Source organism: Hemicordylus capensis, chromosome 5, assembly GCF_027244095.1.
Source record: "Hemicordylus capensis ecotype Gifberg chromosome 5, rHemCap1.1.pri, whole genome shotgun sequence".
Taxonomy (NCBI): domain Eukaryota; kingdom Metazoa; phylum Chordata; class Lepidosauria; order Squamata; family Cordylidae; genus Hemicordylus; species Hemicordylus capensis.
The window spans coordinates 211,481,069-211,502,794 of NC_069661.1; the positions used below are offsets into that span (position 1 = coordinate 211,481,069).

At 42.7% G+C, this 21,726-nt stretch overlaps 1 protein-coding gene across 7 annotated transcripts in view; it reads right to left on the bottom strand.

Annotated features, from left to right (window-relative positions):
- The window catches only part of GRIN2B (glutamate ionotropic receptor NMDA type subunit 2B), a 366,073-nt gene that overhangs the window by 206,144 nt on the left and 138,203 nt on the right, over positions 1 to 21,726 (bottom strand). For 6 of the 7 annotated variants that reach the window (XM_053252651.1, XM_053252649.1, XM_053252650.1 and 3 more), the window contains one exon: positions 6,468 to 7,066. In XM_053252651.1, coding sequence (XP_053108626.1) covers positions 6,468 to 7,066 — 599 coding nt within the window. Of the gene's footprint in view, positions 1 to 6,463; positions 7,067 to 21,726 lie in introns of those variants that run through there. The other variant, XM_053252655.1, reaches the window with a different exon arrangement.

Below are 21,726 nucleotides of genomic sequence, written 5' to 3' on the forward strand. Positions count from 1 at the left end.
CTATATCTGCATTCAGACATTATATTGTATTAGTGAGTATACAGATGTCTGTACACTTATTCATGTTTTTGTGTGAATGACAGTACCTACATTCACTATAATGTAGGGGTGTGCAATTCGGGATTTCGGGTGATTCGGCTCGGACCCGAACCGAATCACCCCTGTTCTGTTTTGTGCCCGAATCTGGGTCACCCGAATCACCCTTGATTCGGTTCGGATTCGGATTTAATCCGAATCTGAATCTGAATCGATTCGGGGGGGTAAAAAGGGGCCCAGGGGCAAAATTTTGGGGTGGGGTGGTAGTGCCCAATGGGTAGAGTCTACCACCCCAATTTCGGGGGGATTGGGCAAAATCCTGATTTTTTGTGAATTTTTAAAGTTTTAGTGACTTTGGGGCAGTTCGGGGGCATAGCATGGGATCTGGGCAAAAGGAGTGGGGTGGGGTGGTAGTGCCTAATGGGTGCAGGCTACCACCCCAATTTCATGGGGATTGGGCAAAGGGCTGATTTTTGGAAAATTTCTGAAAATTTCATGTCTTTGGGGCAGATTGGGGCATATTGGGGCAGAAAGTGGGGCCTGGGGCAGAATAGTGGGGTGGGGTGGTAGTGCCTCATGGGTTCAGGCTACCACCCCAATTTCAGGGGGTTTGGACAAAGGGCTGATTTTTTGAGAATTTTTGAAGTTTTAGTGACTTTGGGGCAGTTTGGGGGCAGAAAGTGGATCTGCCCCAAAATAGTGGGGTGGGGTGGTAGTGCCTCATGGGTGGAGGCTACCACCCCCATTTCAGGGGGATTGGGCAGAGGGCTGATTTTTTGAGAATTTTTGAAGTTTGGGTGTCTTTGGGGCAGATTGGGGGCAGAAAGTGGATCTGCCCCAAAGGAGTGGGGTGGGCTGGTAGATAGTGCCTAATGGGTGGAGGCTACCACCCATCCCCAATTTAAGAGTGATTGAGCAGAGGGGGGAATTCTGGTGAATTTATTTTTATGAGGTTTGTCTTCATAAGGTGAAGTGTGCTAAATTGATTACTTCCTCATATTCATAGTAAGTGTGAAAAAGTGAAAGTTGGGTCATGAGAGTTGTTTAATTGAAAAATATCTCATTTGCTATGATAGAATGAGAATTCACACCTCAGAAGTTTTTTCTGAGGTGTGAATTCTCATTCTATCATAGCAAATGAGATTTTTTTCAATTAAACAACTCTCATGACCCCACTTTCACTTTTTCACACTTTCCTTTACTATGAATAATATGAGGAAGTAATCAATTTAGCACACTACACCTTATGAAGACAAACCTCATACAAATAAATTCACCATAATTCACCCCTCTGCCCAATCACTCTTAAATTGGGGGTGGGTGGTAGCCTCCACCCATTAGGCACTATCTACCAGCCCACCCCACTCCTTTGGGGCAGATCCACTTTCTGCCCCCAATCTGCCCCAAAGACACCCAAACTTCAAAAATTCTCAAAAAATCAGCCCTCTGCCCAATCCCCCTGAAATGGGGGTGGTAGCCTCCACCCATGAGGCACTACCACCCCACCCCACTATTTTGGGGCAGATCCACTTTCTGCCCCCAAACTGCCCCAAAGTCACTAAAACTTCAAAAATTCTCAAAAAATCAGCCCTTTGTCCAAACCCCCTGAAATTGGGGTGGTAGCCTGAACCCATGAGGCACTACCACCCCACCCCACTATTCTGCCCCAGGCCCCACTTTCTGCCCCAATATGCCCCAATCTGCCCCAAAGACATGAAATTTTCAGAAATTTTCCAAAAATCAGCCCTTGGCCCAATCCCCCTGAAATTGGGGTGGTAGCCTGCACCCATTAGGCACTACCACCCCACCCCACTCCTTTTGCCCAGATCCCATGCTATGCCCCCGAACTGCCCCAAAGTCACTAAAACTTTAAAAATTCACCAAAAATCAACCGTGAACCGAATCACCCGAATTTTTCATGCCCGAAATTCGGGTGATTCGGCTCGTGCCCGAAAAATATCGGGGGACATCGGGGGTGATTCGGTTCGGCCCCGAATCACCCGAAATTGTTCGTTTCGGGCACAGATCGTTCTGTGCCCGAAATTTTTTGCACATCCCTACTATAATGTAGTGTAGATTCTTATACTCAGAATCTGAGTATAAGCCCTCAAATACAGGTACAGATAGGAAGTGTATTGCTGTATATGTTCAGAATAACGTGTGAATAACTGACCTGTGTGCACTGTACACTTGTATGAGCGTTAAGCATGACATGAACAGGGCTAAAAACATTCTCCTTTGTAAGCACTGTATTATCAGTAGAAATATCCAGAAATGACTGGGCCTTTACACATTTTAGTATTGCTTTTCCTGGGCTTTGTGTCAAAGATCAATCTTCCCATGTGCACCATGATGTAACTCAGTTGCTGAATATCTTTAAAACAAACAGGTGTGAATGCACCAGTGATTGTACTTCCAAGGTTTATATGCCTATGGGAGAGGTGTCAGTTCTTATTTGAATCAAACCATTCTTAAGTGTCTCATATATCACCATACTTAATTCTGATGTGCTGGAGTAGCAGGGACAGACAGCAAAAACGTGACCTAATTATCCTCCTGTTCTGAAAGTGAATGGCGTATCTCCACTATTGGGTTAAAAGTTAAAATTCATTTTAGTCAAGAGAGTTTGCATAGCACCCAGCTCAACAACAGAACCTGGCTATGATCCAGCTCCAGTTGTGCCCAAGAAGTGCACACAGATCAGGTAGAAAAGGAGATAAAGTATGTATTATCCATATAACACACCCACTGCACCTGGTACTTTAACAAGAAAAATATGGGGGAAAGAGAGGTTCCCACAACACAAGAGTTTAGGTTAAACCCAATTATTCCGTTCCCAAACATTCTACTGAAAAGAGACCCAGAAAGGGACTGTTGCCCAACTCATAAAATATCAAATACATGAATATACACCTATCTGCAAGTCTGTGTAATTCCAAAATTGTGCTTCATTCCAACGCTTCACTGAGTTTACTGAAATGAAAACTCATGCGTGCCTCCTAAGGCTAAATGAAAGATTATTAAAACCAATCAGTGTAGAACTCATTAGTAATCTAAAAAAACCAAAGACATAATGGATGTAGCCCTGCATTCAGAAGCAACTTTAAATATAACCAACTCACAAGAGCAGCCTGGGGCTCATGAGTGACTCTGTAATAAGAATACTGCATGTGCACCCCAGCATTTGTGAGTAGCTGAAGAAAATCGTGAGCTGATGTGTCCCAGAAATTGTATTTCTTTTCAGTTATTCATCTCCAACTACCAGTCACTGGCCCAATCAAGAGAGCCACAAGACTAGCTCTGTATACCGTACCCCATTGACAACTGCCCCCTTTCCCTTACTCAGCTCAGGAGAGTTCAGTGATATAATGTGAAAGTTGCTCTTCACGGGGAAAAAAATATACTGGTCAGTTCACCCAACCCTTTGGACATGCCTAGGAACAGGAAGCTGCCCGGTGGCCAGGCTGGGTGCAACACCATCACAGCTCCTGGTGCTCTAGCCACGCCCCATGTCTGATGTCAGATGCAGGGGTGTAGCCATATGCGGAAATGGAGCCACACAACCCCACTCGCAAGGCGCTTCAGCCAGTGTCGGGTTTGCAGCATGGCTGGGAGCACCCAGGCAGAGAGACCCGTTGTCAGCCAGGCTGGGAACCCAGTGCTGACTGAAGCTTCTCACAAAATCAGGCTGGAAATCAAGCAGTGGCTGAAGCACCTTGCAAACGGGGATGCACGGCTCCATTTCCACATATGGCCACACCTGTGTCTGATGTCAGATGCAGGGGACATGGCAGGGCACTAGGGGCAGCTCCAGGGGAGTGGCAGACTGGGTTCATTGGACCCACCTGTGCAATGGTGGCTCAGCCCCTGGCCACATACCTTAAGCTGCTCTCTGGATTTTGTCATTTGCTGATTGTCTTTACTTTTCCTAAATGCTGGACTCCTGACTAACATAATCACACAAAGGCAGTCCATAAATGAAGCCCCATTAGCTCTTTTCCTCCCCTACAACCTTTAAGATGACAAAGCTGGCATCATGCCTTCAATATTAGCAGAAGCAGGCAGGAGAAACAACTTCCAAGAACAAGGAACCCTCGCAGCAAAACCTTGCCAGTAGCTCTTTCATTTAGAACGGCAAGACCTCCTGCTTCTGTGTTCTGCTCTGACTGTGATAGTTTATCTGCAGAGGAGACACAATCTCACAGGTAACTAGATTCACTTAAGGGCTTATGCTGACTGTAGACTCTTTGCGTTGGCAGCACTGGATCTCCTGTTCTCCCTTAGGTCAAAACAAGATGTTTTGGCAGACACGTGGCTGCCTCCAAATGCAGCAGCCTGGCATCACCTCCTCCTCTCTCCCCCATAACATCTAGGAATCCAAAATGCATGATGTGGCATCATCACATGACGAGTTCACTTGTCCCTGTTCAAATTCCTTCCTTGCTTGCTTGCTTGCAAGGGCAGCAGAACACAATGATATCACATCACACATTTTGGATTTCCCAGTAACATCTAGTCACCATGTGTTAATGGGAATGACAGGATGAGGAACGACAGGAAGACCACTCCTTCTGGCAGCAGCTATGTGTGTGCTATAATGTCTAGTTCCAACCTTTGATATTTTTCCAGAATTTGGGAGGAAATCCTTCAGGTCAGACAAACCCAATTCTCTGTTGCCATGACAAATCTAGTGTTCCAATACTATTCAGTTCTTTAAAATCTAGTCTGAAAACTGTGTCCATAATCCAACAATTCCAATGCACACACTGAAATCCAGACATAAGGGTCTTCCTTTGTTTTTCTGTGGGAAACAAATGCAAACACAGTAGAAACTGACTTTGTGCATGAAGAACAGTAACCTCTCACAGAACAGAGAAGAAACAGGAGGTGCATGCACATAAATGGCTCTGGATCACTTCCCAGTAAGTATAAACGTATTACAGATTGCCATTTAACACCTGATTCCATGAGAGAGAAAACTGCTTATGTTCCTTCCTAATACTACACAGCAACACAAATATGTCTTTCACTGAGAGCAGAAACCATTTTCACTAGCAAGGAACTCAAGTAATTCTGTGGGCAGCTAGTCATTCCTAGCTTAATTTTTGAACAGTACAATCACAAAGGCATGTACAAGGCCCACAATCATATGGCAGAGGCCAAATTGCACAGGTCCTTAACAGAAGGTCATTATCCCTAATTCCAGACCAAAAAAACCAAAACCCTCTAATTCAGAGTACTTCCTAGAGGTCATCCCTCTGTAAGGGTAGACCACAGGGAAGCAGTCCACAGTCTAGTCTGCTCCCACATGCCCTCCCCACAACCCAGCCCAGCCTCCAGATGACTTGACAAAGCAAGGGGAAATCCAAAAGGTGATGCAGCTTATGACTGAATTCACATCGCAGGTAGCAGACATCTGTACCATGCCTTGCCTTAGCCTAGGCTTCCATACTCTCTCCCCTCACATGTTGTAATGAGATCAGTTCTGGCATTCACCAAAGGAGGGAAACTTTCACTCACTGCTGTAGGGTTGGGGGGGAAATCCCAGTGATCTCCTGGTTCTCTCTCAGATCCTCTCTTTGGCTTATGGGTCTCCTCTGCTTGCCTTGTCTCTTCAGTCTCTTCTACCTACCTACAGCTATCACAGGAGATTTTCCACCTTGCCAATTCTATTCCTGGTTGGTCACTTGTAATACTGACCTCATCCTGCTTTCTTTTTTTATCTTGCTCCTCTCTGCCTTCACATGCTTGTTCCTAGATTTTCCGTTTATTCACCCTGAGTAACCTATAGAATATTTTCCCTTCCAGGGACTCTACCAGCTTTTTAGCCTATGGAAATGTTCCTCTCTATATTAAGGCAAGAGAGGGGGCAAGATAAAAAAGCAAGCAGGATAAGGTTGGTATTGCCATCTACACACACACACACACACACACACACACACACACACCACCTAATTTATGACTTTGCTAGTTAAATACCATTTCTCTTTATAAAACACTCACAACCTTCTCTTTACTAAATCTTAATAATGACTTGCAGTTCATACTTTTGGACCTCATCTTATTTGCAGAAAGCCCTAACAGCACATAAATAATAAAAATAGCTTTCGGCCTGGAAATATGTACAAACACTGTTAATATGATGCTGTTACCTTATTTCTATTTCTTGTTGGCTACCATGCCAAGAAGTTTATATTTATCCACCTGTTTCTCATTTTGAATAGCTGTTCAAACTACTGCTGTATTGGCACAAAAGAATAATGTGCAAAGAGAATAACAGTTGACGATGAAAGATTCCTCATTTACTGAACCAATCAGGTTCTACTGGAGGTTGTCTTCCAAATGCCTTCTGTATGACACATACTCATATGGATAGTTAGAACATGACAGTAACCACCACTTCATCCATACACTGTGCTTATTTTCCTTACCTATTCAGCATGTTGGACTGGTAGATCCTCTTGTCCTGTGTGTTGTAGCAACTACTTTTGGGCTCAGGAATGAAATTGTGCTCAGACAGCATGTCAGAAGCGGCTGTGGTTATTATGGCTATTCCGTCTTTCACCCTGTCGCGAAGGCCATAGTCCCACTCATCATACGACACAGAGATAAGTCCAGTGGGGAATTCAGAGGGCACTGTGTCTGTATCTCCAGCCACCAAGCTGGGCACAATCCATGTGTAATCATAGCCAGTCAGACCTACAGAATTGGCCACCTCAAAAATGTAGGTGGCCTCTTCTTTAGTACAGTAAAGGAGGATGACAGGGCTCTGCAGTTTCTTGAGCTGATTCTGGATCTTTGAGTCACCATCATCCAGAGACATGTCCAGCAAGAGTACCTCTTCTAGCTCCCAGCCTACAAAGCTGTTCTCAATAGTGCTGCGGATCTTGTTGACAAAGTCCTGATAGCCAGGAAAGTAGGTAGTGACAATGGAGAAGATGTACCAGTCATATTCTTCCATGATGTTGAGCATGACAGAAGCTTGCTGTTCTATTGATGGGCCAAATTGGAAGAACATGGATGACTCATCCTGATGGAGAAAAGAGAAGGAAGCAGAGGTTAAAAGAAGGGTTAAAAGGAGGAAACTGAAATATTTGGAAATGTCTAGTGAGATTGACTGATTGATTAAGTGCTGTCAAGTCAATTCTTAGCGACCTAGGGAGGGGAAATGTTATATTAATTTGCTTTGCATATAGGAGGATAGGTATATGATTACCAGTAACTATGATGCATTATACAGAAAACATAAAATGAGAACAGGGCATAGATTTACAGCTTGTTGGTTGGTGTTCTTAAAATCCTGCAGAGTCAGTTATCCAACAGCCTAGTGGAACATCAGCCACCAGCCTCCACCTATCCAATTTTGACTTCAGTTGTACCATGAACAGTAAACAAGTGCACAGCTAAAGGTAGTGCATATTACCAGATGTAACAAGGAAAGCTACATCTTCTAGAAGAAGGCCAACCCCTCTCCCAACACATATGACAGAGAAGAAAACACTTTTCTTACTGCCTTGGGTGCATGGTAAAGGCCAAAAGTTGGGACTAATTGATTATAAATAAATACAACAGGGTGATCAGTGAGACCCTGAGCAGGAATATAATCTAGCCATTGAGCTACATTAAAGAAAATGTTTATTGGGTGCAACTCTACACTGTGTGCAACCCAGTCTTTGATGCTCAGGTGGAAGAACTACAAAATCTAATAAGCTGTGTGGGGGAGAATAGCCCCTGCCAAAACCAATGCGTCATACCTGAAGCACTGACCAACAGTAAGAATATTCCACTACCTCATAAAGGTTGTTGCAGTATCCCTCATAGACATTTGATTGTCAGAAAATATTCTGGCATGAAGAGAGAAATTGACTAACTCTGTGGATGGGGTGACGAAACCAGGATTTTTTTCAATCATTCCATAGTTCTAGAAGCTGAAAGAATTCGATAATTCATCTGCAGCATAAATACTAAGGCCACATACCATACATTGGCCTGCACAGCTGTAAGCATTTAAAACAAAATCCATGCAATTGTGCAAGAGAACTGTTGCACAAATCACAAAAAACTGCACAAATACGGCCACTGGAAATAATGGCCATAGTGTCGTGCAACCATGTTTGCGCATTTTGGGGGGAGTTGCACAACAGTGCTCTTGTGCAACTGAGTGAGTTTAGTTTTAAATGCCTGCGGCAGTAGAAACCACCCATGGGACGTTATGCAGGCCAGTGTGCACACTATGCATAATGCTGTGTAATAGAAAGATTTGTGAAGTCAGCTGTCTGTGTATTTATTTATCACATTTTAATGCCACCCAATCTAATAAGCCTGGGTGGTTTACAACCAATAAAACCAATTTATGCTATTCCAGAGTCAATGAAGACACCCAAAACATTTACCTGTGATTACTGAACTTGCAGATTTTCTGCCAATCCCAAGGAACTGATGCTATGAGCAGGGATAGGCCTTGCAAGCTCCATGTGCCACATTCACCCACATGCTATTCACCCTGGCCTTCAAAGCCCCAGGTTGTCAATGAGCAGGCACAGCTCCATGGACCATTCATTCCATGAGCAAAGGGTGGGGAACTTTTTTCCAAGGGGGAAATCTTTGGTAGGTTGGATACAGCCAGCAGGCTTTATGTGGCCTGCCTCTGCTATATTTCACAGCATATAGGCAATTAAACATAATTGGTCTTCTACTTTCATTCTGTCACTCAACAGAATTCTTAAAAATACAGAACAAAGCAATAGACATATGATGCATTTAATGACAAACTATCATGGGCCACAGATGAAGACCAGAGGAGGTGTTCGTTTTTCTAAGCCCTGCCCAAGGAGCCTCGTATTCAGTTTAGAACACCACTGAAAAGGCTTCAAAAGGATTTGTGGTACAAAAAACTCCAGTAACCAAGCACTGAGTGGGGGGGGGGACCCAAAGTGTTCGTATGAATCCACCTGTAGTATCCTGTCGACTAAGAAGCTAGACCACTATTCATTTCACTTTTTAAAAAATATGCTCTTTGGAAAAAAGCAATGCATAGCATAAAGACAATACAATGAAACAAAATCACATGCAGGAAAAAAATCAATTTTAAAACTTCCACAGTCTCAACCAAGCACAAATGCCCAGCAAAAAGACAGGTTTTCACCGGACACCAGGACTTCAGAAGAGATTAGGAAGTCCATGCCTCACAGGTGAGGGAGTTCCAGAGCCTGACCACAGTCACTGAGACAGTCCTGTTCTCAGCCCAAGGTATTGAGGCTCCCGAGGTGAGCACTGTTCCCTCTAAGGCGTGTGCACGTGCGCACACTCACAAGTTTTCTGATGTCCGCTCAGTTAATTTTAGATTCCACTCAGGTTAAATTAGGAAGGTTCCACTCTGAATGCATGTGTGCACACAGTGCCTTGATACTGCCACTCAGAACAAAACTCATTCTGCACAGAGATGGAAAAAATTAGAGGGACCACTGGAGGTGAGGTACCAAATGCTGCCTTTTCCCACATCCTGCCCTGGTGGGGGTCAGCCCCTTTCAAAACTGAACTTTGTAACCACCTCTTCTCTCCTCGTGCCGCTTGCAAGCTTTGCAGGAAGCGCGAGAAGGGGGCATCCCGTTCTCTTCTCCCCACACTCTGTGCAAAGCTTTCAGTCAGATTGGTCCCAAAGAGCTTCTCTGGTGACAGTGGTGGTGATATCTTGCTTCTGCCACCTTAGGCAGCCACCGCACCTTGCCTTGTGAAAGGACCACACACCTGCCTGTCCGGCATGCTTGCCAACCTAATTTCTTCAGACATTGCCATGCTGAACAGAAACTCTCTAGACTATCTGAACTGGCTGGTAGATCCATATAGGAGGAATCTAGATGGCCACTGTGTTGACTATGTTCTTTATCATTATATTTGTGACTTCATCCAGGATATCTGAGTCAGCGGAATTTTCATACAAAAGTTCCTGAAACACCAGGTGGAAGGTGATGTGTTGTAATTTGGTACTAATGCAGTGGCTGGTATACCTCAGACCTGTATATCTGCTGAATCAACAGTTCAAAAACTTGACACAAATTAAACGGAAAACCTCAGTTTTATAATTAAAGTGAAGCCACCACAGGAACACCACTGGGATTTTGAACCAAGGTTAAACTTCCAACATGCCACAAAGCATGCAAAGTCTTCTCTGTGACAAAAACAAATCTGAAAGCAAACAAAGCCCTGTATTTTAACGGACGACAAATGTTTGGAATGTGTTGGATGTAAATAAGTGAGAAAGCAGGGTTGTGTAGATATAACAGATCTGTATATATTCAGATATAATGCAGTTATTGTATTCTACAATAGCAAGTATATTTACTTTTAAAATTTGAATTAGACAACAATGGGTTTGTGAAGTTGAGCTGAGCAAAGGAATATTGCCCAGAAGGGTCTTTTCTGTTTTTAGTTCAAGTGAACCTAGCTCGTATTTCTCCCTAACAGGAATCTTAATACTTAAGTTGTGGGGTGGGGCAGGGGTGTTTTATATATCTATATCTATAGATATGAAGATATATATATATAGAGAGAGAGAGAGAGAGAGAGAGAGAGAGAGAGAGAGAGAGAGAGAGAGAGAGAGAGAGAGAGAGAGAATTTTCAAGAGTGATGTGGATGCACACCATGCCTTTTTACCAGCTTCTGTTTCAGTAGGCAAACCACCACTATTGCCACCAAATTGACAAACTAACTTCTAAACTCCTACAAGATTTTTTTAAAAATAGGTCAGTGATTTGGCAGGGGGCTGCAACCATAGAAACTAGCAGAAAGCAGGCCTGTGTGATATATTTATTTATCAAATTTATACCCCGCCCAAACCTACATCTCTGGGCATCATGTGCAACATATACATATATACATATATACATGTTGCACATGCATTACCAATGCTTCCGGATCACTGCCACTGCACGTGTGTGCGTGCATGCGTGTGTGTATGTAGGGAGAAAGGGAGAGGGAGAGGGAGAGGGAGAGAGAGAGAGAGCATGACATTCAAAGAAAGTGAAATCTCTTTGAAATGAATGGTGCCGTTGCCTACATCCTATTGATTTCTATAGGCTTTGAGTGCACTTAGCTTTCTTTGGATTGCATCCAGAACATATACATCCTCCTAGTAAGCATTATTTAGATTAATTCCTACCCAAAATAGAAATCTCTCTGAGTCAGAATAAGTGATTAACTCATCCATACATTAAAATGGAGAAAACACAACTCTTCATGCATCATGTCATCTCTTTTTGCATTGAAGAGTCCTTAGTACCTGCTCCAACCTGTTCCTATACAAAATGTCATGCACTAGCCCACTGGGCATGTCATTACTATTCAGAGCCATTGCAATTTTGATTGTTATCATAACATCAGCAGGAGGAAACTTCAGTTCAAGAAGAAGGGCCAGGATTGTTGCAGCCAATCCATTTTGCCGCCTGGCAAAATGCTCTCTTGTGCTTAATCACCATGACACTTCAACTGCCCAAATGAACTGTATCAAAATTAACAAAATCAGCAATCACAGGAGTAAGATGATCTAAAGTAAAGGACAGTATCACAGAGGGAAGTGCTTCTCCAGAAATTGAACCAGGGAGAGATTCTAATCAAGCTCAGTGGAAAATATTAATGAATGAAAACATACCTGTGGCCTAAAAGTACAATGAACTTTCTCAGTATTTCAGAACTCCTATTACTGCCTTCATTCATATTTCAACTACAAATGAGAACACTGAGAGACATCTAGCACTACAGAGAAAAAAGGGCCTTGGTTTTAGATAAAGTAGAAATAACCTAATTAGTTTTGTAACCCAAACTGGACAGCTATAGTCTTTTCTAGAATTCACTAAGACATTTTCACATGAAGAGCACAGCAAACTTTGTACCAGAGTGAACATTTTGACTTGTAGCATGCATAAGCCAACAGACAGAATCTACATTGATGTTACTATTAAGTAAAGCATTCCAATAAAAAGTCCAGTGTGCATGTAGATAAAAGTTTGAATTTCATCATCACATTTTTATTAAGAGTTTTGAGTTATGTATCAATGAATTATATGATTCTATTTTGCTTTTGGTACGTCGGCCATTGATCATGGACCAGAAGTTAGCCAACATGATCAAATTAAGGGTACATTTGCACTGTACATTTTAACACTAGTTTACTACTGGATGTGTTCCTACTCCCATATAGTTTGCATTTGACCAGAGGTGGTTCACTGTACATTATTGCTGAAAGATCCAGCAGTAATTTTCTGCAGACTTCCTTGTACTCAAAGAGATGAATAGTTCAAGAATAGGCTATTCTCCTAGGCAAAGATAAGTGCGTCTGTTTCAAAAACAGTGTCACCCACACTCCCTTATTCAGTGTCAAATAATATGGGATAGCCACTACCCTTCATCTTGGTCTGAAGGCAAATCAAAGAGGAGCAACAACAATGTACTAATCTCTAAAGAAGCGACAATTTACCACTGAACTTAAAGCGGGATTCAATAACTATTATTTGAAAAGGCAGGGGCAAAATTTCATGGGGGAAGTAAGTCAAGAGGAAACAAATATTTTGCACTGATAATTACATACCTGTATCCCTATTCAATCAAAGCCATTAAGATATGGATTAGGTGGACTGGCCAATGCCATCAAGATTACCAGCTGAAATTTACTATAGAATAATATGTAATCAAAACTAGAGACTATTCGATATAATAAAAACAAGCCCTACAACACTGTCACTATGGATCTGCTAAGTCTGCTTCTGGATTTCCTGGGTTGTGAAACCTCAGTCCCTGTGCTGACAGCAAGGTGCCGTTCACATCTCTGATGCCTGATTTCGGATATCTTTGTGTTATAATGCTACAATGTTGCAAGTCAGTTGCAGAAAAATAGCTGTATTTTCCCATTGTAGGAGTTTGAAATTCTGGGGATCATTTTCAATATGATCCTGCCAAGTCGAAGCATTCTACCCCTGTTGTAGCATGTAATCTGGAAAGTGCCCAGGATCAGATGCATGATCAAAGACGTTTGATCATGCATCTGTGAAGCAAGCATGGGACGCTTAAGAGATGCAAGAAAAATTTAGTAGTTGATGTGCAGTACCAGCCTACTCAAAAGTAAGTCCCACTGTTTCAGTGGGGATTCCTCCTAAGTATGTCTGCATAGGATTAAACTTAATGTATCCAAGGCAGATTACAAGTTTTTCTGTTTATGATTGTCTTTCTGGTCCATTTTATTTCCACCAAAGCACAAAAATTGCTTGCCCCATATTGAAATTTTCATATTATCTGTTGAACCATTTATAACTGGCTGACAACCCACCACTGAGCTTGCACCAGCTAGTTGCAATACTGTAAGTCTGGAGTTTGCATGCCAGACTAGTGTTGCGTTAGCACAAACATGTTTGCACTTGCACTACAAGGTGCAGAACCTGAATCTAATCCCCACCACCATCTAAACCCCTGTGATTTAGCATAGCTACACAATCTTCCTGCAGAAGCACAACTTTGTTTGCCGCGTAAGTGCAGTGTTAGTCAGGATGTTGGCCACTGTATACAAAGTTTTAAAATTAAAGGAATGACAGTTGGAGATCTCTCTTTTTTTTCAGATCAAGCTATGTGATACTGCTCTGTTAACCATCCTAGATTTTTCAATAGTAGAGCTTACATCTCAATTAAAGGTCTTCATACAAATCTGAACACACATCTAAAGTTAAATGAAAAAAAATCAGAATGGTTGGCCATAAATATGAATAAGAGAGTTAAGGATAGGATTTAAAGACAGCAGCCAGATTAAACTTGTGCTGATGTGCCGGGGTTTTCTGTCATACAAAGCTGGAGGTGCGGTTTTCAGTGATCCCCACTTCCCTCTTCAGCCCCCTTCTAAAAAGGACATAATTTCTTGGAGGGTCCGTCAGGGACATAGTTCCAGGAGGCATAGATGGCTACAGAATGAAAATCATCACACCCTTTTCCTCACACATCGGCACAGGGTTTGTCTGGATGTCAGCCACCATATTGTTCTGGGGGAGAGAGGGACAATATAAGATACCTGGGCATTGGGTTTTCTGAGCCTTTAAACATGCTAACTGCATTCATTAGATTAATTAAGGCTGTGACAAAAGATGTGGATAACTACCTGAAACTGACAGTCAAACGGACTGGTGTGATCTCATTTATTAAAAATTAAGAATGAGATCTGCCAAATTCTGCCAAAGATTCTCTTTTATACTGCATATTACACAAATTGGTGCTTTAGAAATATAGCTTGACAACTTTTAAATAATTTTGCTTATAAAGAATATACAAAAATAAAGAATATACAAGCTTCTTTTGACTCACTAATAAAATGCTATCATAAGGAGACTACTGATTAAGTAAGCTTCTAAATACATTTAAATTATTCCAACTGGAGCAAATTTAAGGCTTTATGTAATGTAAATTTAATTCTAACATTACAATTTACATTTTTAAAGTAATATATGCTATCCAGTTCTAATATAATAATGTTAATAATTGATTTTACATAGAGGGCGTGTGGCTAGATCTGAGTGATAATTATTTCAAAAGGGACAATGCCATCAGTATCTGCAGGAATCTAGCCATTTTGCCATAGTTATGTCTCATCTATCCCTCCCTGCTGTGGGAAACACATACCCTACTGCTAGGTGCTGCTTCATAAGAAGAGCAAAACATTCCACAAAATCATTAAAAGCCTGAAGCAGAAGAGAGGTTTCAGTGCCAGATCCTCTCCTTCCCAAAGCTCATGAAGCTCCCTCATTCTGAATCCATAATCAGCATTCTTAGCTCTGAGGAGCTGAGTTAGAGGTGGATCCAATCTACACAGCATATGGGCCAACTCAAATATGTGTCCTTGCTGAAAATCTGTTCTGAAGTGACTATTGCTGGGATGGCAAACACAGCCCTTTTCACAGTTTCTAACCATTCTAGCACCAGTAATAAGACTGACACAAAATAATCAATGCCAGGAATCCCTGAGAAGTAAACAATGCATCTGCTGTTGAAGCAAAGCACACCTCTAAATTTTAGGTGAGACCCTTCCCCATTTAGGTCCACTTTTATAAGAGACAAGAGGGAACAATTGCATTATGCCAGTCAACAGCATGGACCCATCAGGGATTGGAATTAGAACTTATTCCATTCCATTTTTTCCCCCACACAGCATAATCTATGAAGCAAATCTAAAATATGAAGGCACTTGATGACCCCAGAAGTCAATGAAAAGTTAAAGCAAGCCTGCTGGACATCCCTCATCTCTGCTCTGATGGCCCCTGTGGAATCCTAAATTGCTAAAAAAGAGGACTGCAGTGACCATGTTTCCCTCTTTGACAGATACCCCTGCAAAGGCAATGCAAAGATGACTCTGCATTTAGCAAGCCACTTTCACCATCAAGGGAAAGGCTTGCATCTGCATGTGGTGTCTTTGTGTTCATTAGGGCAAGGCAGTCCTTTTGATACTTATCCCAGTGGCCATTTCCCCAAGAGAGCAAAGAGCTGATTTTAAACATAAGGGCCTGGTTTCCGATGCCACATTTATATTTCATAAGAAATCATTTCACGATGTTCCAATAACATCACTCGTTTATGTGAGCTGGTTGTTCCGACAGTTTTAGAATCTAGCAATGAAATAATAGCTGCTTGCTTGCTACCAAGACTGTGGAGAACACGGGAAATGTGGTTAACAAAACTGCATATGACCTCCAAATGAGACAGGAAGGCAGATAATTTCTGAGGTAAAGTGGTGAAAGATTCTGGAAGTATCCCATTTGCCTTGAGATGGTGGGTATCAGGAGACAGACAAGTTCCAAAACTGCTCTAAATCTGGGAATTTCCCCAAAGCTCAGCAGTGTTACACAATGCATTTGTGACCTTCACGCAAATTTAACTGTTATCTTGTCTCAGGTCAGTCTGAAGGAAGAGAGGAAGGAAACCCTCACCACAAGGTACTTATTTTCTTACCTTTAAAAGAGGAGTGCATCATCCTTATACTTTTGGTGTACAAATTAATTCATTCAACAACTGAAGTCTGGATGGAAGTTCAAAAAGAAAGCTATAGAATCTTATAATTAAATTTTCCATATTCCTCAAACCTCATTTACTACAGCAAAGCTGACATGAAAGTGGGATCTTTGTTGCTTAAGAGTTCATTTACCACTGACTTAGACTAGCCTGCAGCTAGTCCTCTACTTTTTGTTTCTCCCCACATTACTTTTTTTAATTTACATTTTGAAAGATTCAGTATGATCAATCCTGTCTACAATACCATAGGCTATATCATGCAGCACAATATGAAAGTGAATCCTTCCCTTAGGTCATCACACTGAGTTGCTAAAGAAAGCATTCAGAGATTGCAAACACAGCATTAAATTATTAGTCGCAGCTAGATACTTCTGTAAGACACTACACTCCAAGACAAGCTGAGGAGACACCACGGTCATTGCTAGGTTCATATAAAAGATTTCAGACTTGAGCCCACAGCCCCGCTTTTGATAATTAAACTCAATCATATCCCTGCTCAATAACAATTACATATGTTTTTAGCCTACTTTCCAGTAGGCTTATGAGATGACTTGGCATTCTGTGTGTCCGTGTGTGTCCCCTATCAACCTCTTAATGCCTGGACCAATATGAACCAAATTGGGCACAAATGTAGGGACACACAGGGACAGCTCAACAGCGTCATTTGTGGTGATGTCATTCACCATGATTCAAGATTGAATGTTTGAGGCGCAAGAGGGCTACCTTGTGGACTGTCTAACCAATTTGAACAAAATGAGCTACAGTTGCAGTGATTGACACACAGGGACACCTCAGTGGTGTAGTTTATGATGATGTCATCCACCACAGTTCAAGATGGCAGGCACATAACCATTTGAGGCGCAAGTGGGCTAACTTGTGAACCACCAAACCAATTTGAACCAAATTTGATACAGCTGTAGGGGCGCATGGGAAAATCTCAATGGCATAGTTTGTGATGATGTCATCTACCCCAATCCAAGATGGCAGAGGCGAGAACATTTGAGGCGCAAGTGGGCTAACTTGTGGACTGTCTAACCAAATTGAACAAAATTAGGTACAGTTGTAGTGAGTGACACACAGGGACACCTCAATGGCATAGTTTGTGATGATTTCATCCACCCTGATTCAAGATGGCAGATGTGTAAACTTTTGAGGCGCAAATTTGAGGCTCAAGTAGGCTGACTTGGGAACCGTTTAACCAATTTGAACCAAATTTGCTTCAGTTGCATAGATACATAGGGATGCACCAATTGCGTAGTTTTTGATGGTGTCATCCACCCTGATCCAAGATGGCGGATGTGTGAACTTTTGAGGAGCAAGTGTACTAACTTGAGGACTGTCTAACTGATTTGAACCATATTTGGTACAGTTGCATTGAGTGACACACAGGGACGCCTCAATGGTGTAGTTTGTAATGATGTCATCCACCCCATCCAAGATGGTGGATGCATGAATATTTGAGGTGCAAGAGATCTAACTTGTAGACCTCAATTTGAACCAAATGTAGTCCAGTGGCAGAGATAGTGAAAGGAAAGTAGGCAGATTAGTTCTGACTTGAACAACTTGTTTGAAGTCTAATATAATACAATACCTATGAAAGTGGAAGTAGCAGGACCTCTCTCCCATTTTCTATGCAGGCACCTCCACTGCTGCACTTCCGTTCTGGAAGAGATTATGAAGGAGGGAGGTGGCTGATGAGTTTCAGTGCCCTGAGCAATTCGTTGGGGGGGCCTGTGACACCCTCTGACACCCCTGAGAGACCCAATACACTCCAGATCCCACTGTTACTGCTGGACTTTACCAGTTCTACTTCATGGTCCTGATGTTTTTAGTCAGAGTACGATTGTGCAGAGCGGGGGGGGGGGGGCGGAGAGAGTTAAGCCTACCTACCCTGCAGACTATCTGGACTGGCCCCAGCCATGCCACGCCATGTCACACTGCCACACATACGATCACCACAGTGGCGGTCAGTGCAGCGTTCCAGAGGCCAGGGGGATCCCACAATGCACTGCGCAATGAGCGCAGTGCATTGGGGGATTCCCCTGGGAGACCAGTGCTCTAGGAGCTCATCTCTATGTCAGCGCATGTTGCATGCTGATACACGATTCCAGAGCCTAGTTTAACAGGGTGCTCAATCTAGGCTAAGAGTCGGGCTTCAGCGCTAGGTTTGGCACCATGGCACCATGGGGATCCACATGGATCTTGGCAGTTCTCATGAGCAGCCAAGCCCAGGCTTGGCTGCCTAAGTCCAGGCTTGGCTGCTCTTGAGAACAGCCTCTACACCTTAGAGGTTGAACTAGTTAAAACCTATCTATTTACTTACTTACTTATACTGCCCTTCCAGAAAACATATGTGCCAAGCATTAGAATAATTACCCTTCAGCCCAACATTTTGATAAGAAGGAAGTTGGAGAAGAAAGAACTAGTTTGTATCCTGTAGAACAGGAATGAATTCCATGCAAAAGCATGAAATAGACAATATTCTAACCTTTATTTAAACTTTGAAACATAAAAATCTTCAAAATCTTTGGCACAAGTGACATTGATTTATAACTGAGCCAGTGTCATATGGAGCCATCCATAAGCTGCTACTTAAAATGAAACCACATGGCTTGGTTGCCATAGTAATGCCAAGCCACTTCACACCTGTTGGGCTTGTCACATGTCATAGGGACATAGGAAGCTGCCTTATACCAAATCAGACCACCTTCTAGCTCAGTAAAGTCTACACTGACTGCTATGGACTCTCCAGGGTTTCAGGCAGAAATTTCTCTCAGCCCTACCTGGAGATGCCAGGGAGTGAACCTTGAACCTTCTGCATGCAAACATGCAAATACTCTTCCCTTGAGCTATGGCCTTATTCCTTAAGGGAAATATTTTACAGTGCTCACATGTAGTCACCCATCCAAATGTAAACCAAAGCAGATCCTGTTAGCAAAGGGGATAATTCATGCCCACTACCACAAGACCAGCTCTCCTCCCAAATGCCCATGCATTATGGTTTAATTTACCCATCCAAATGCAAACCAAAGCAGATCCTGTTAGCAAAGGGGATAATTCATGCCCACTACCACAAGACCAGCTCTCCTCCCAAATGCCCATGCATTATGGTTTAATTTACCCATCCAAATGCAAACCAATGCAGATCCTGTTAGCAAAGGGGATAATTCATGCTCGCTACCACAAGACCAGCTCTCCTCCCAAATGCCCATGCGTTATGGTTTAATTTATCTATCTTTTAACAACAGATGCCCTTAGGCAGGGCCTTCTCAGCAGCACACACCCCCCTCTAGAAGGCTCATTTCTTCCCCTATGATGGTCTTTTGGCATTTGGTTAAAACAGATCTTATTTGGTCATGCTTATAGAATTGGACACCTTCCACGTATTAATTTTTGCCAATGTCTCTGTTGTTTTGCTGTTGTCAATATTATGGGGGGTTTCTTGTTTTATTGATTTTTTTGTTTTTTGTTTTTTTGCTTCCTTTTGACTTTGATTGTTAATTAGCCAACTTAGGAGGAGTCCTTTTGGGGACCAAAATGTGGGATATAAATATTTTAATAAATAAATAAATGTGTCAGTACATTCAGACAGCATTTCCTTGCAGCCTCTCAGGATAACTGGTTGCATCAAAGGGAAAAAAATGACACAAAACCGACTTAACACACAGGAGGTAATTGCATCTCAAACTAAACACATCTTTACGCACATGTTAAGCATGCATACATAAAGTAAACAAAGAAGCTTTGACTGTTCTGTTCAAGAGGCAAACCCAAAGGAACTTGAAGGTTGAACAAGTGGCCCACCTGTGATTTATAGTTTGAAATGGAAACACTGAACTGATCAAAGATACCTTCATCATTAATAGATATTAAATTAGCCTCTGCTTCAGCAAGCATAACCATGGTTTTAACAGGTCATCAGGAACATTACATTCCACAGATCACTTATATGCTGTCCAAAGTCATATTTACAGTGCCAGGAAATGCACTGGTTTGCTTGTTGATTATGAGTGCAGAATGAGGCCAGACAAGTGAAAATACCACACAGCCTCCCTCCCCCCCACCACACCCACCTCACAGCCCCCGTCTTTGCAACCCTGAAAACCACCACTCAAACTGTGTTGCTGGTGGGGGCAGATCAAGAGCAACTCAGCAAAGCGTGCACTACCATCACATCAGTGTGCAATTTTTTTCAGTTGCCCTGCCTCACTTGGGAATCCCAAGTTGGGATGTGTCCATCCCCCGCTTCCCTCAGGTCTGAGCTGCATGTGCACACACTGTCACCCATCCCACAGCCCAACAGCTTCCTGCTACTGCCGGAGGTTGCATTTTAAAGTTTAAAGCAGCACCCACTCATGTGACTTCTCAGCAGCGTTGCCTCTCCCATCCTCCTCCTCCCTTTCTTGCCATTGCCCAGTTCTAGGAGTCTGAGCATCATCGCCCCTCCCCTGAGCTTAGTCCTTTCTAATGGGATAAGGAGGCAGCCTGCAAAAAAGCAGTTGGGGGAGACAGTTTGACAACTGCAGCAACAAATTCCTTTCCCAGGCACTTTCCAGATTAACCCTTAACACAGTGTCACTATGGATCTGCAAAGTGTGCTTCTGTACTTCCTGTGTTGTGACACAGCAGTCCCTGCGCTGACAGCGAAGTGCTGTTAAAATTTCCGATGCCTTCCTTCAGATTTTATCTTTGCGATTTAGTGCTACAACGTTGAAAGTCTGTTGCAGAAAAATTGCTGTATTTTCCCGTTGTAGGAGTTTGAGATTCTGGGGGTCGTTTTCAATACGATCCTGACAAGCCGAAGTATTTTACTGCTGTTCTAAGGTGTAATCTGGAAAGCGCCTGCCAGTGGTAAGAGAGAAACATTTCCCCCTGCCCATCTCTCTCCTCTGTTATTCCACCCCCACAAACAATAAAGCCGAGTCAGACCTACAGGTTGACCAGCGGAATATAAATGTACTGGGAGGAGTAGCCAGGAAGACATTTAGTGAAAATTAGCAAATGCAATAGCACCAGTCTGTCTCAAGGAGAAGGAAGGAAGATAGCAGGGTGGGGGTGCGGCGGGCAGACAGGAGGAGTTTGTGACACACACAGAGAGCTTGTTTCACACACACACACACACACACACACACACACACACACACACTTTACTTCTGAATAAAGGCAGTTGTAGACAAGAGCATTATTCAGACATTATGTTTTACAAATGTATAGATATTTGTATACTTGTGCGTGTTTTTGTGCGAATGACTGTACATGCATTCATTTTCAAAGACATTATTTACGCCAGGGATTCTCAACGCTGGGTGCCCAGATGTTATTGGACTTCAGCTCCCATAATCCCAACCAAAGGCCACTGCGGCTGGGGATTATGGGAGTTGAAATTCAATAACATCTGGGGACCCAACCTTGAGAATCCCTGGTTTACATAGTGTAACAGACTGATGCAGCTTCTTCCCAATAGCAAGCATTTATCTCCAGATGCTCAAGTAACTATCTGACTAGTAAAAATTTTGTCTGGCTTATAAACTGAGCCAACATTTCTTGACCCCCGCATATTGATATTATCATTACTAGATTAACCATGCCTTCCTTTATTCAAATATCTCATTGGTCTGCTATTAAGATAAGCAGTGAGAAGCAGAGGCGTAACTA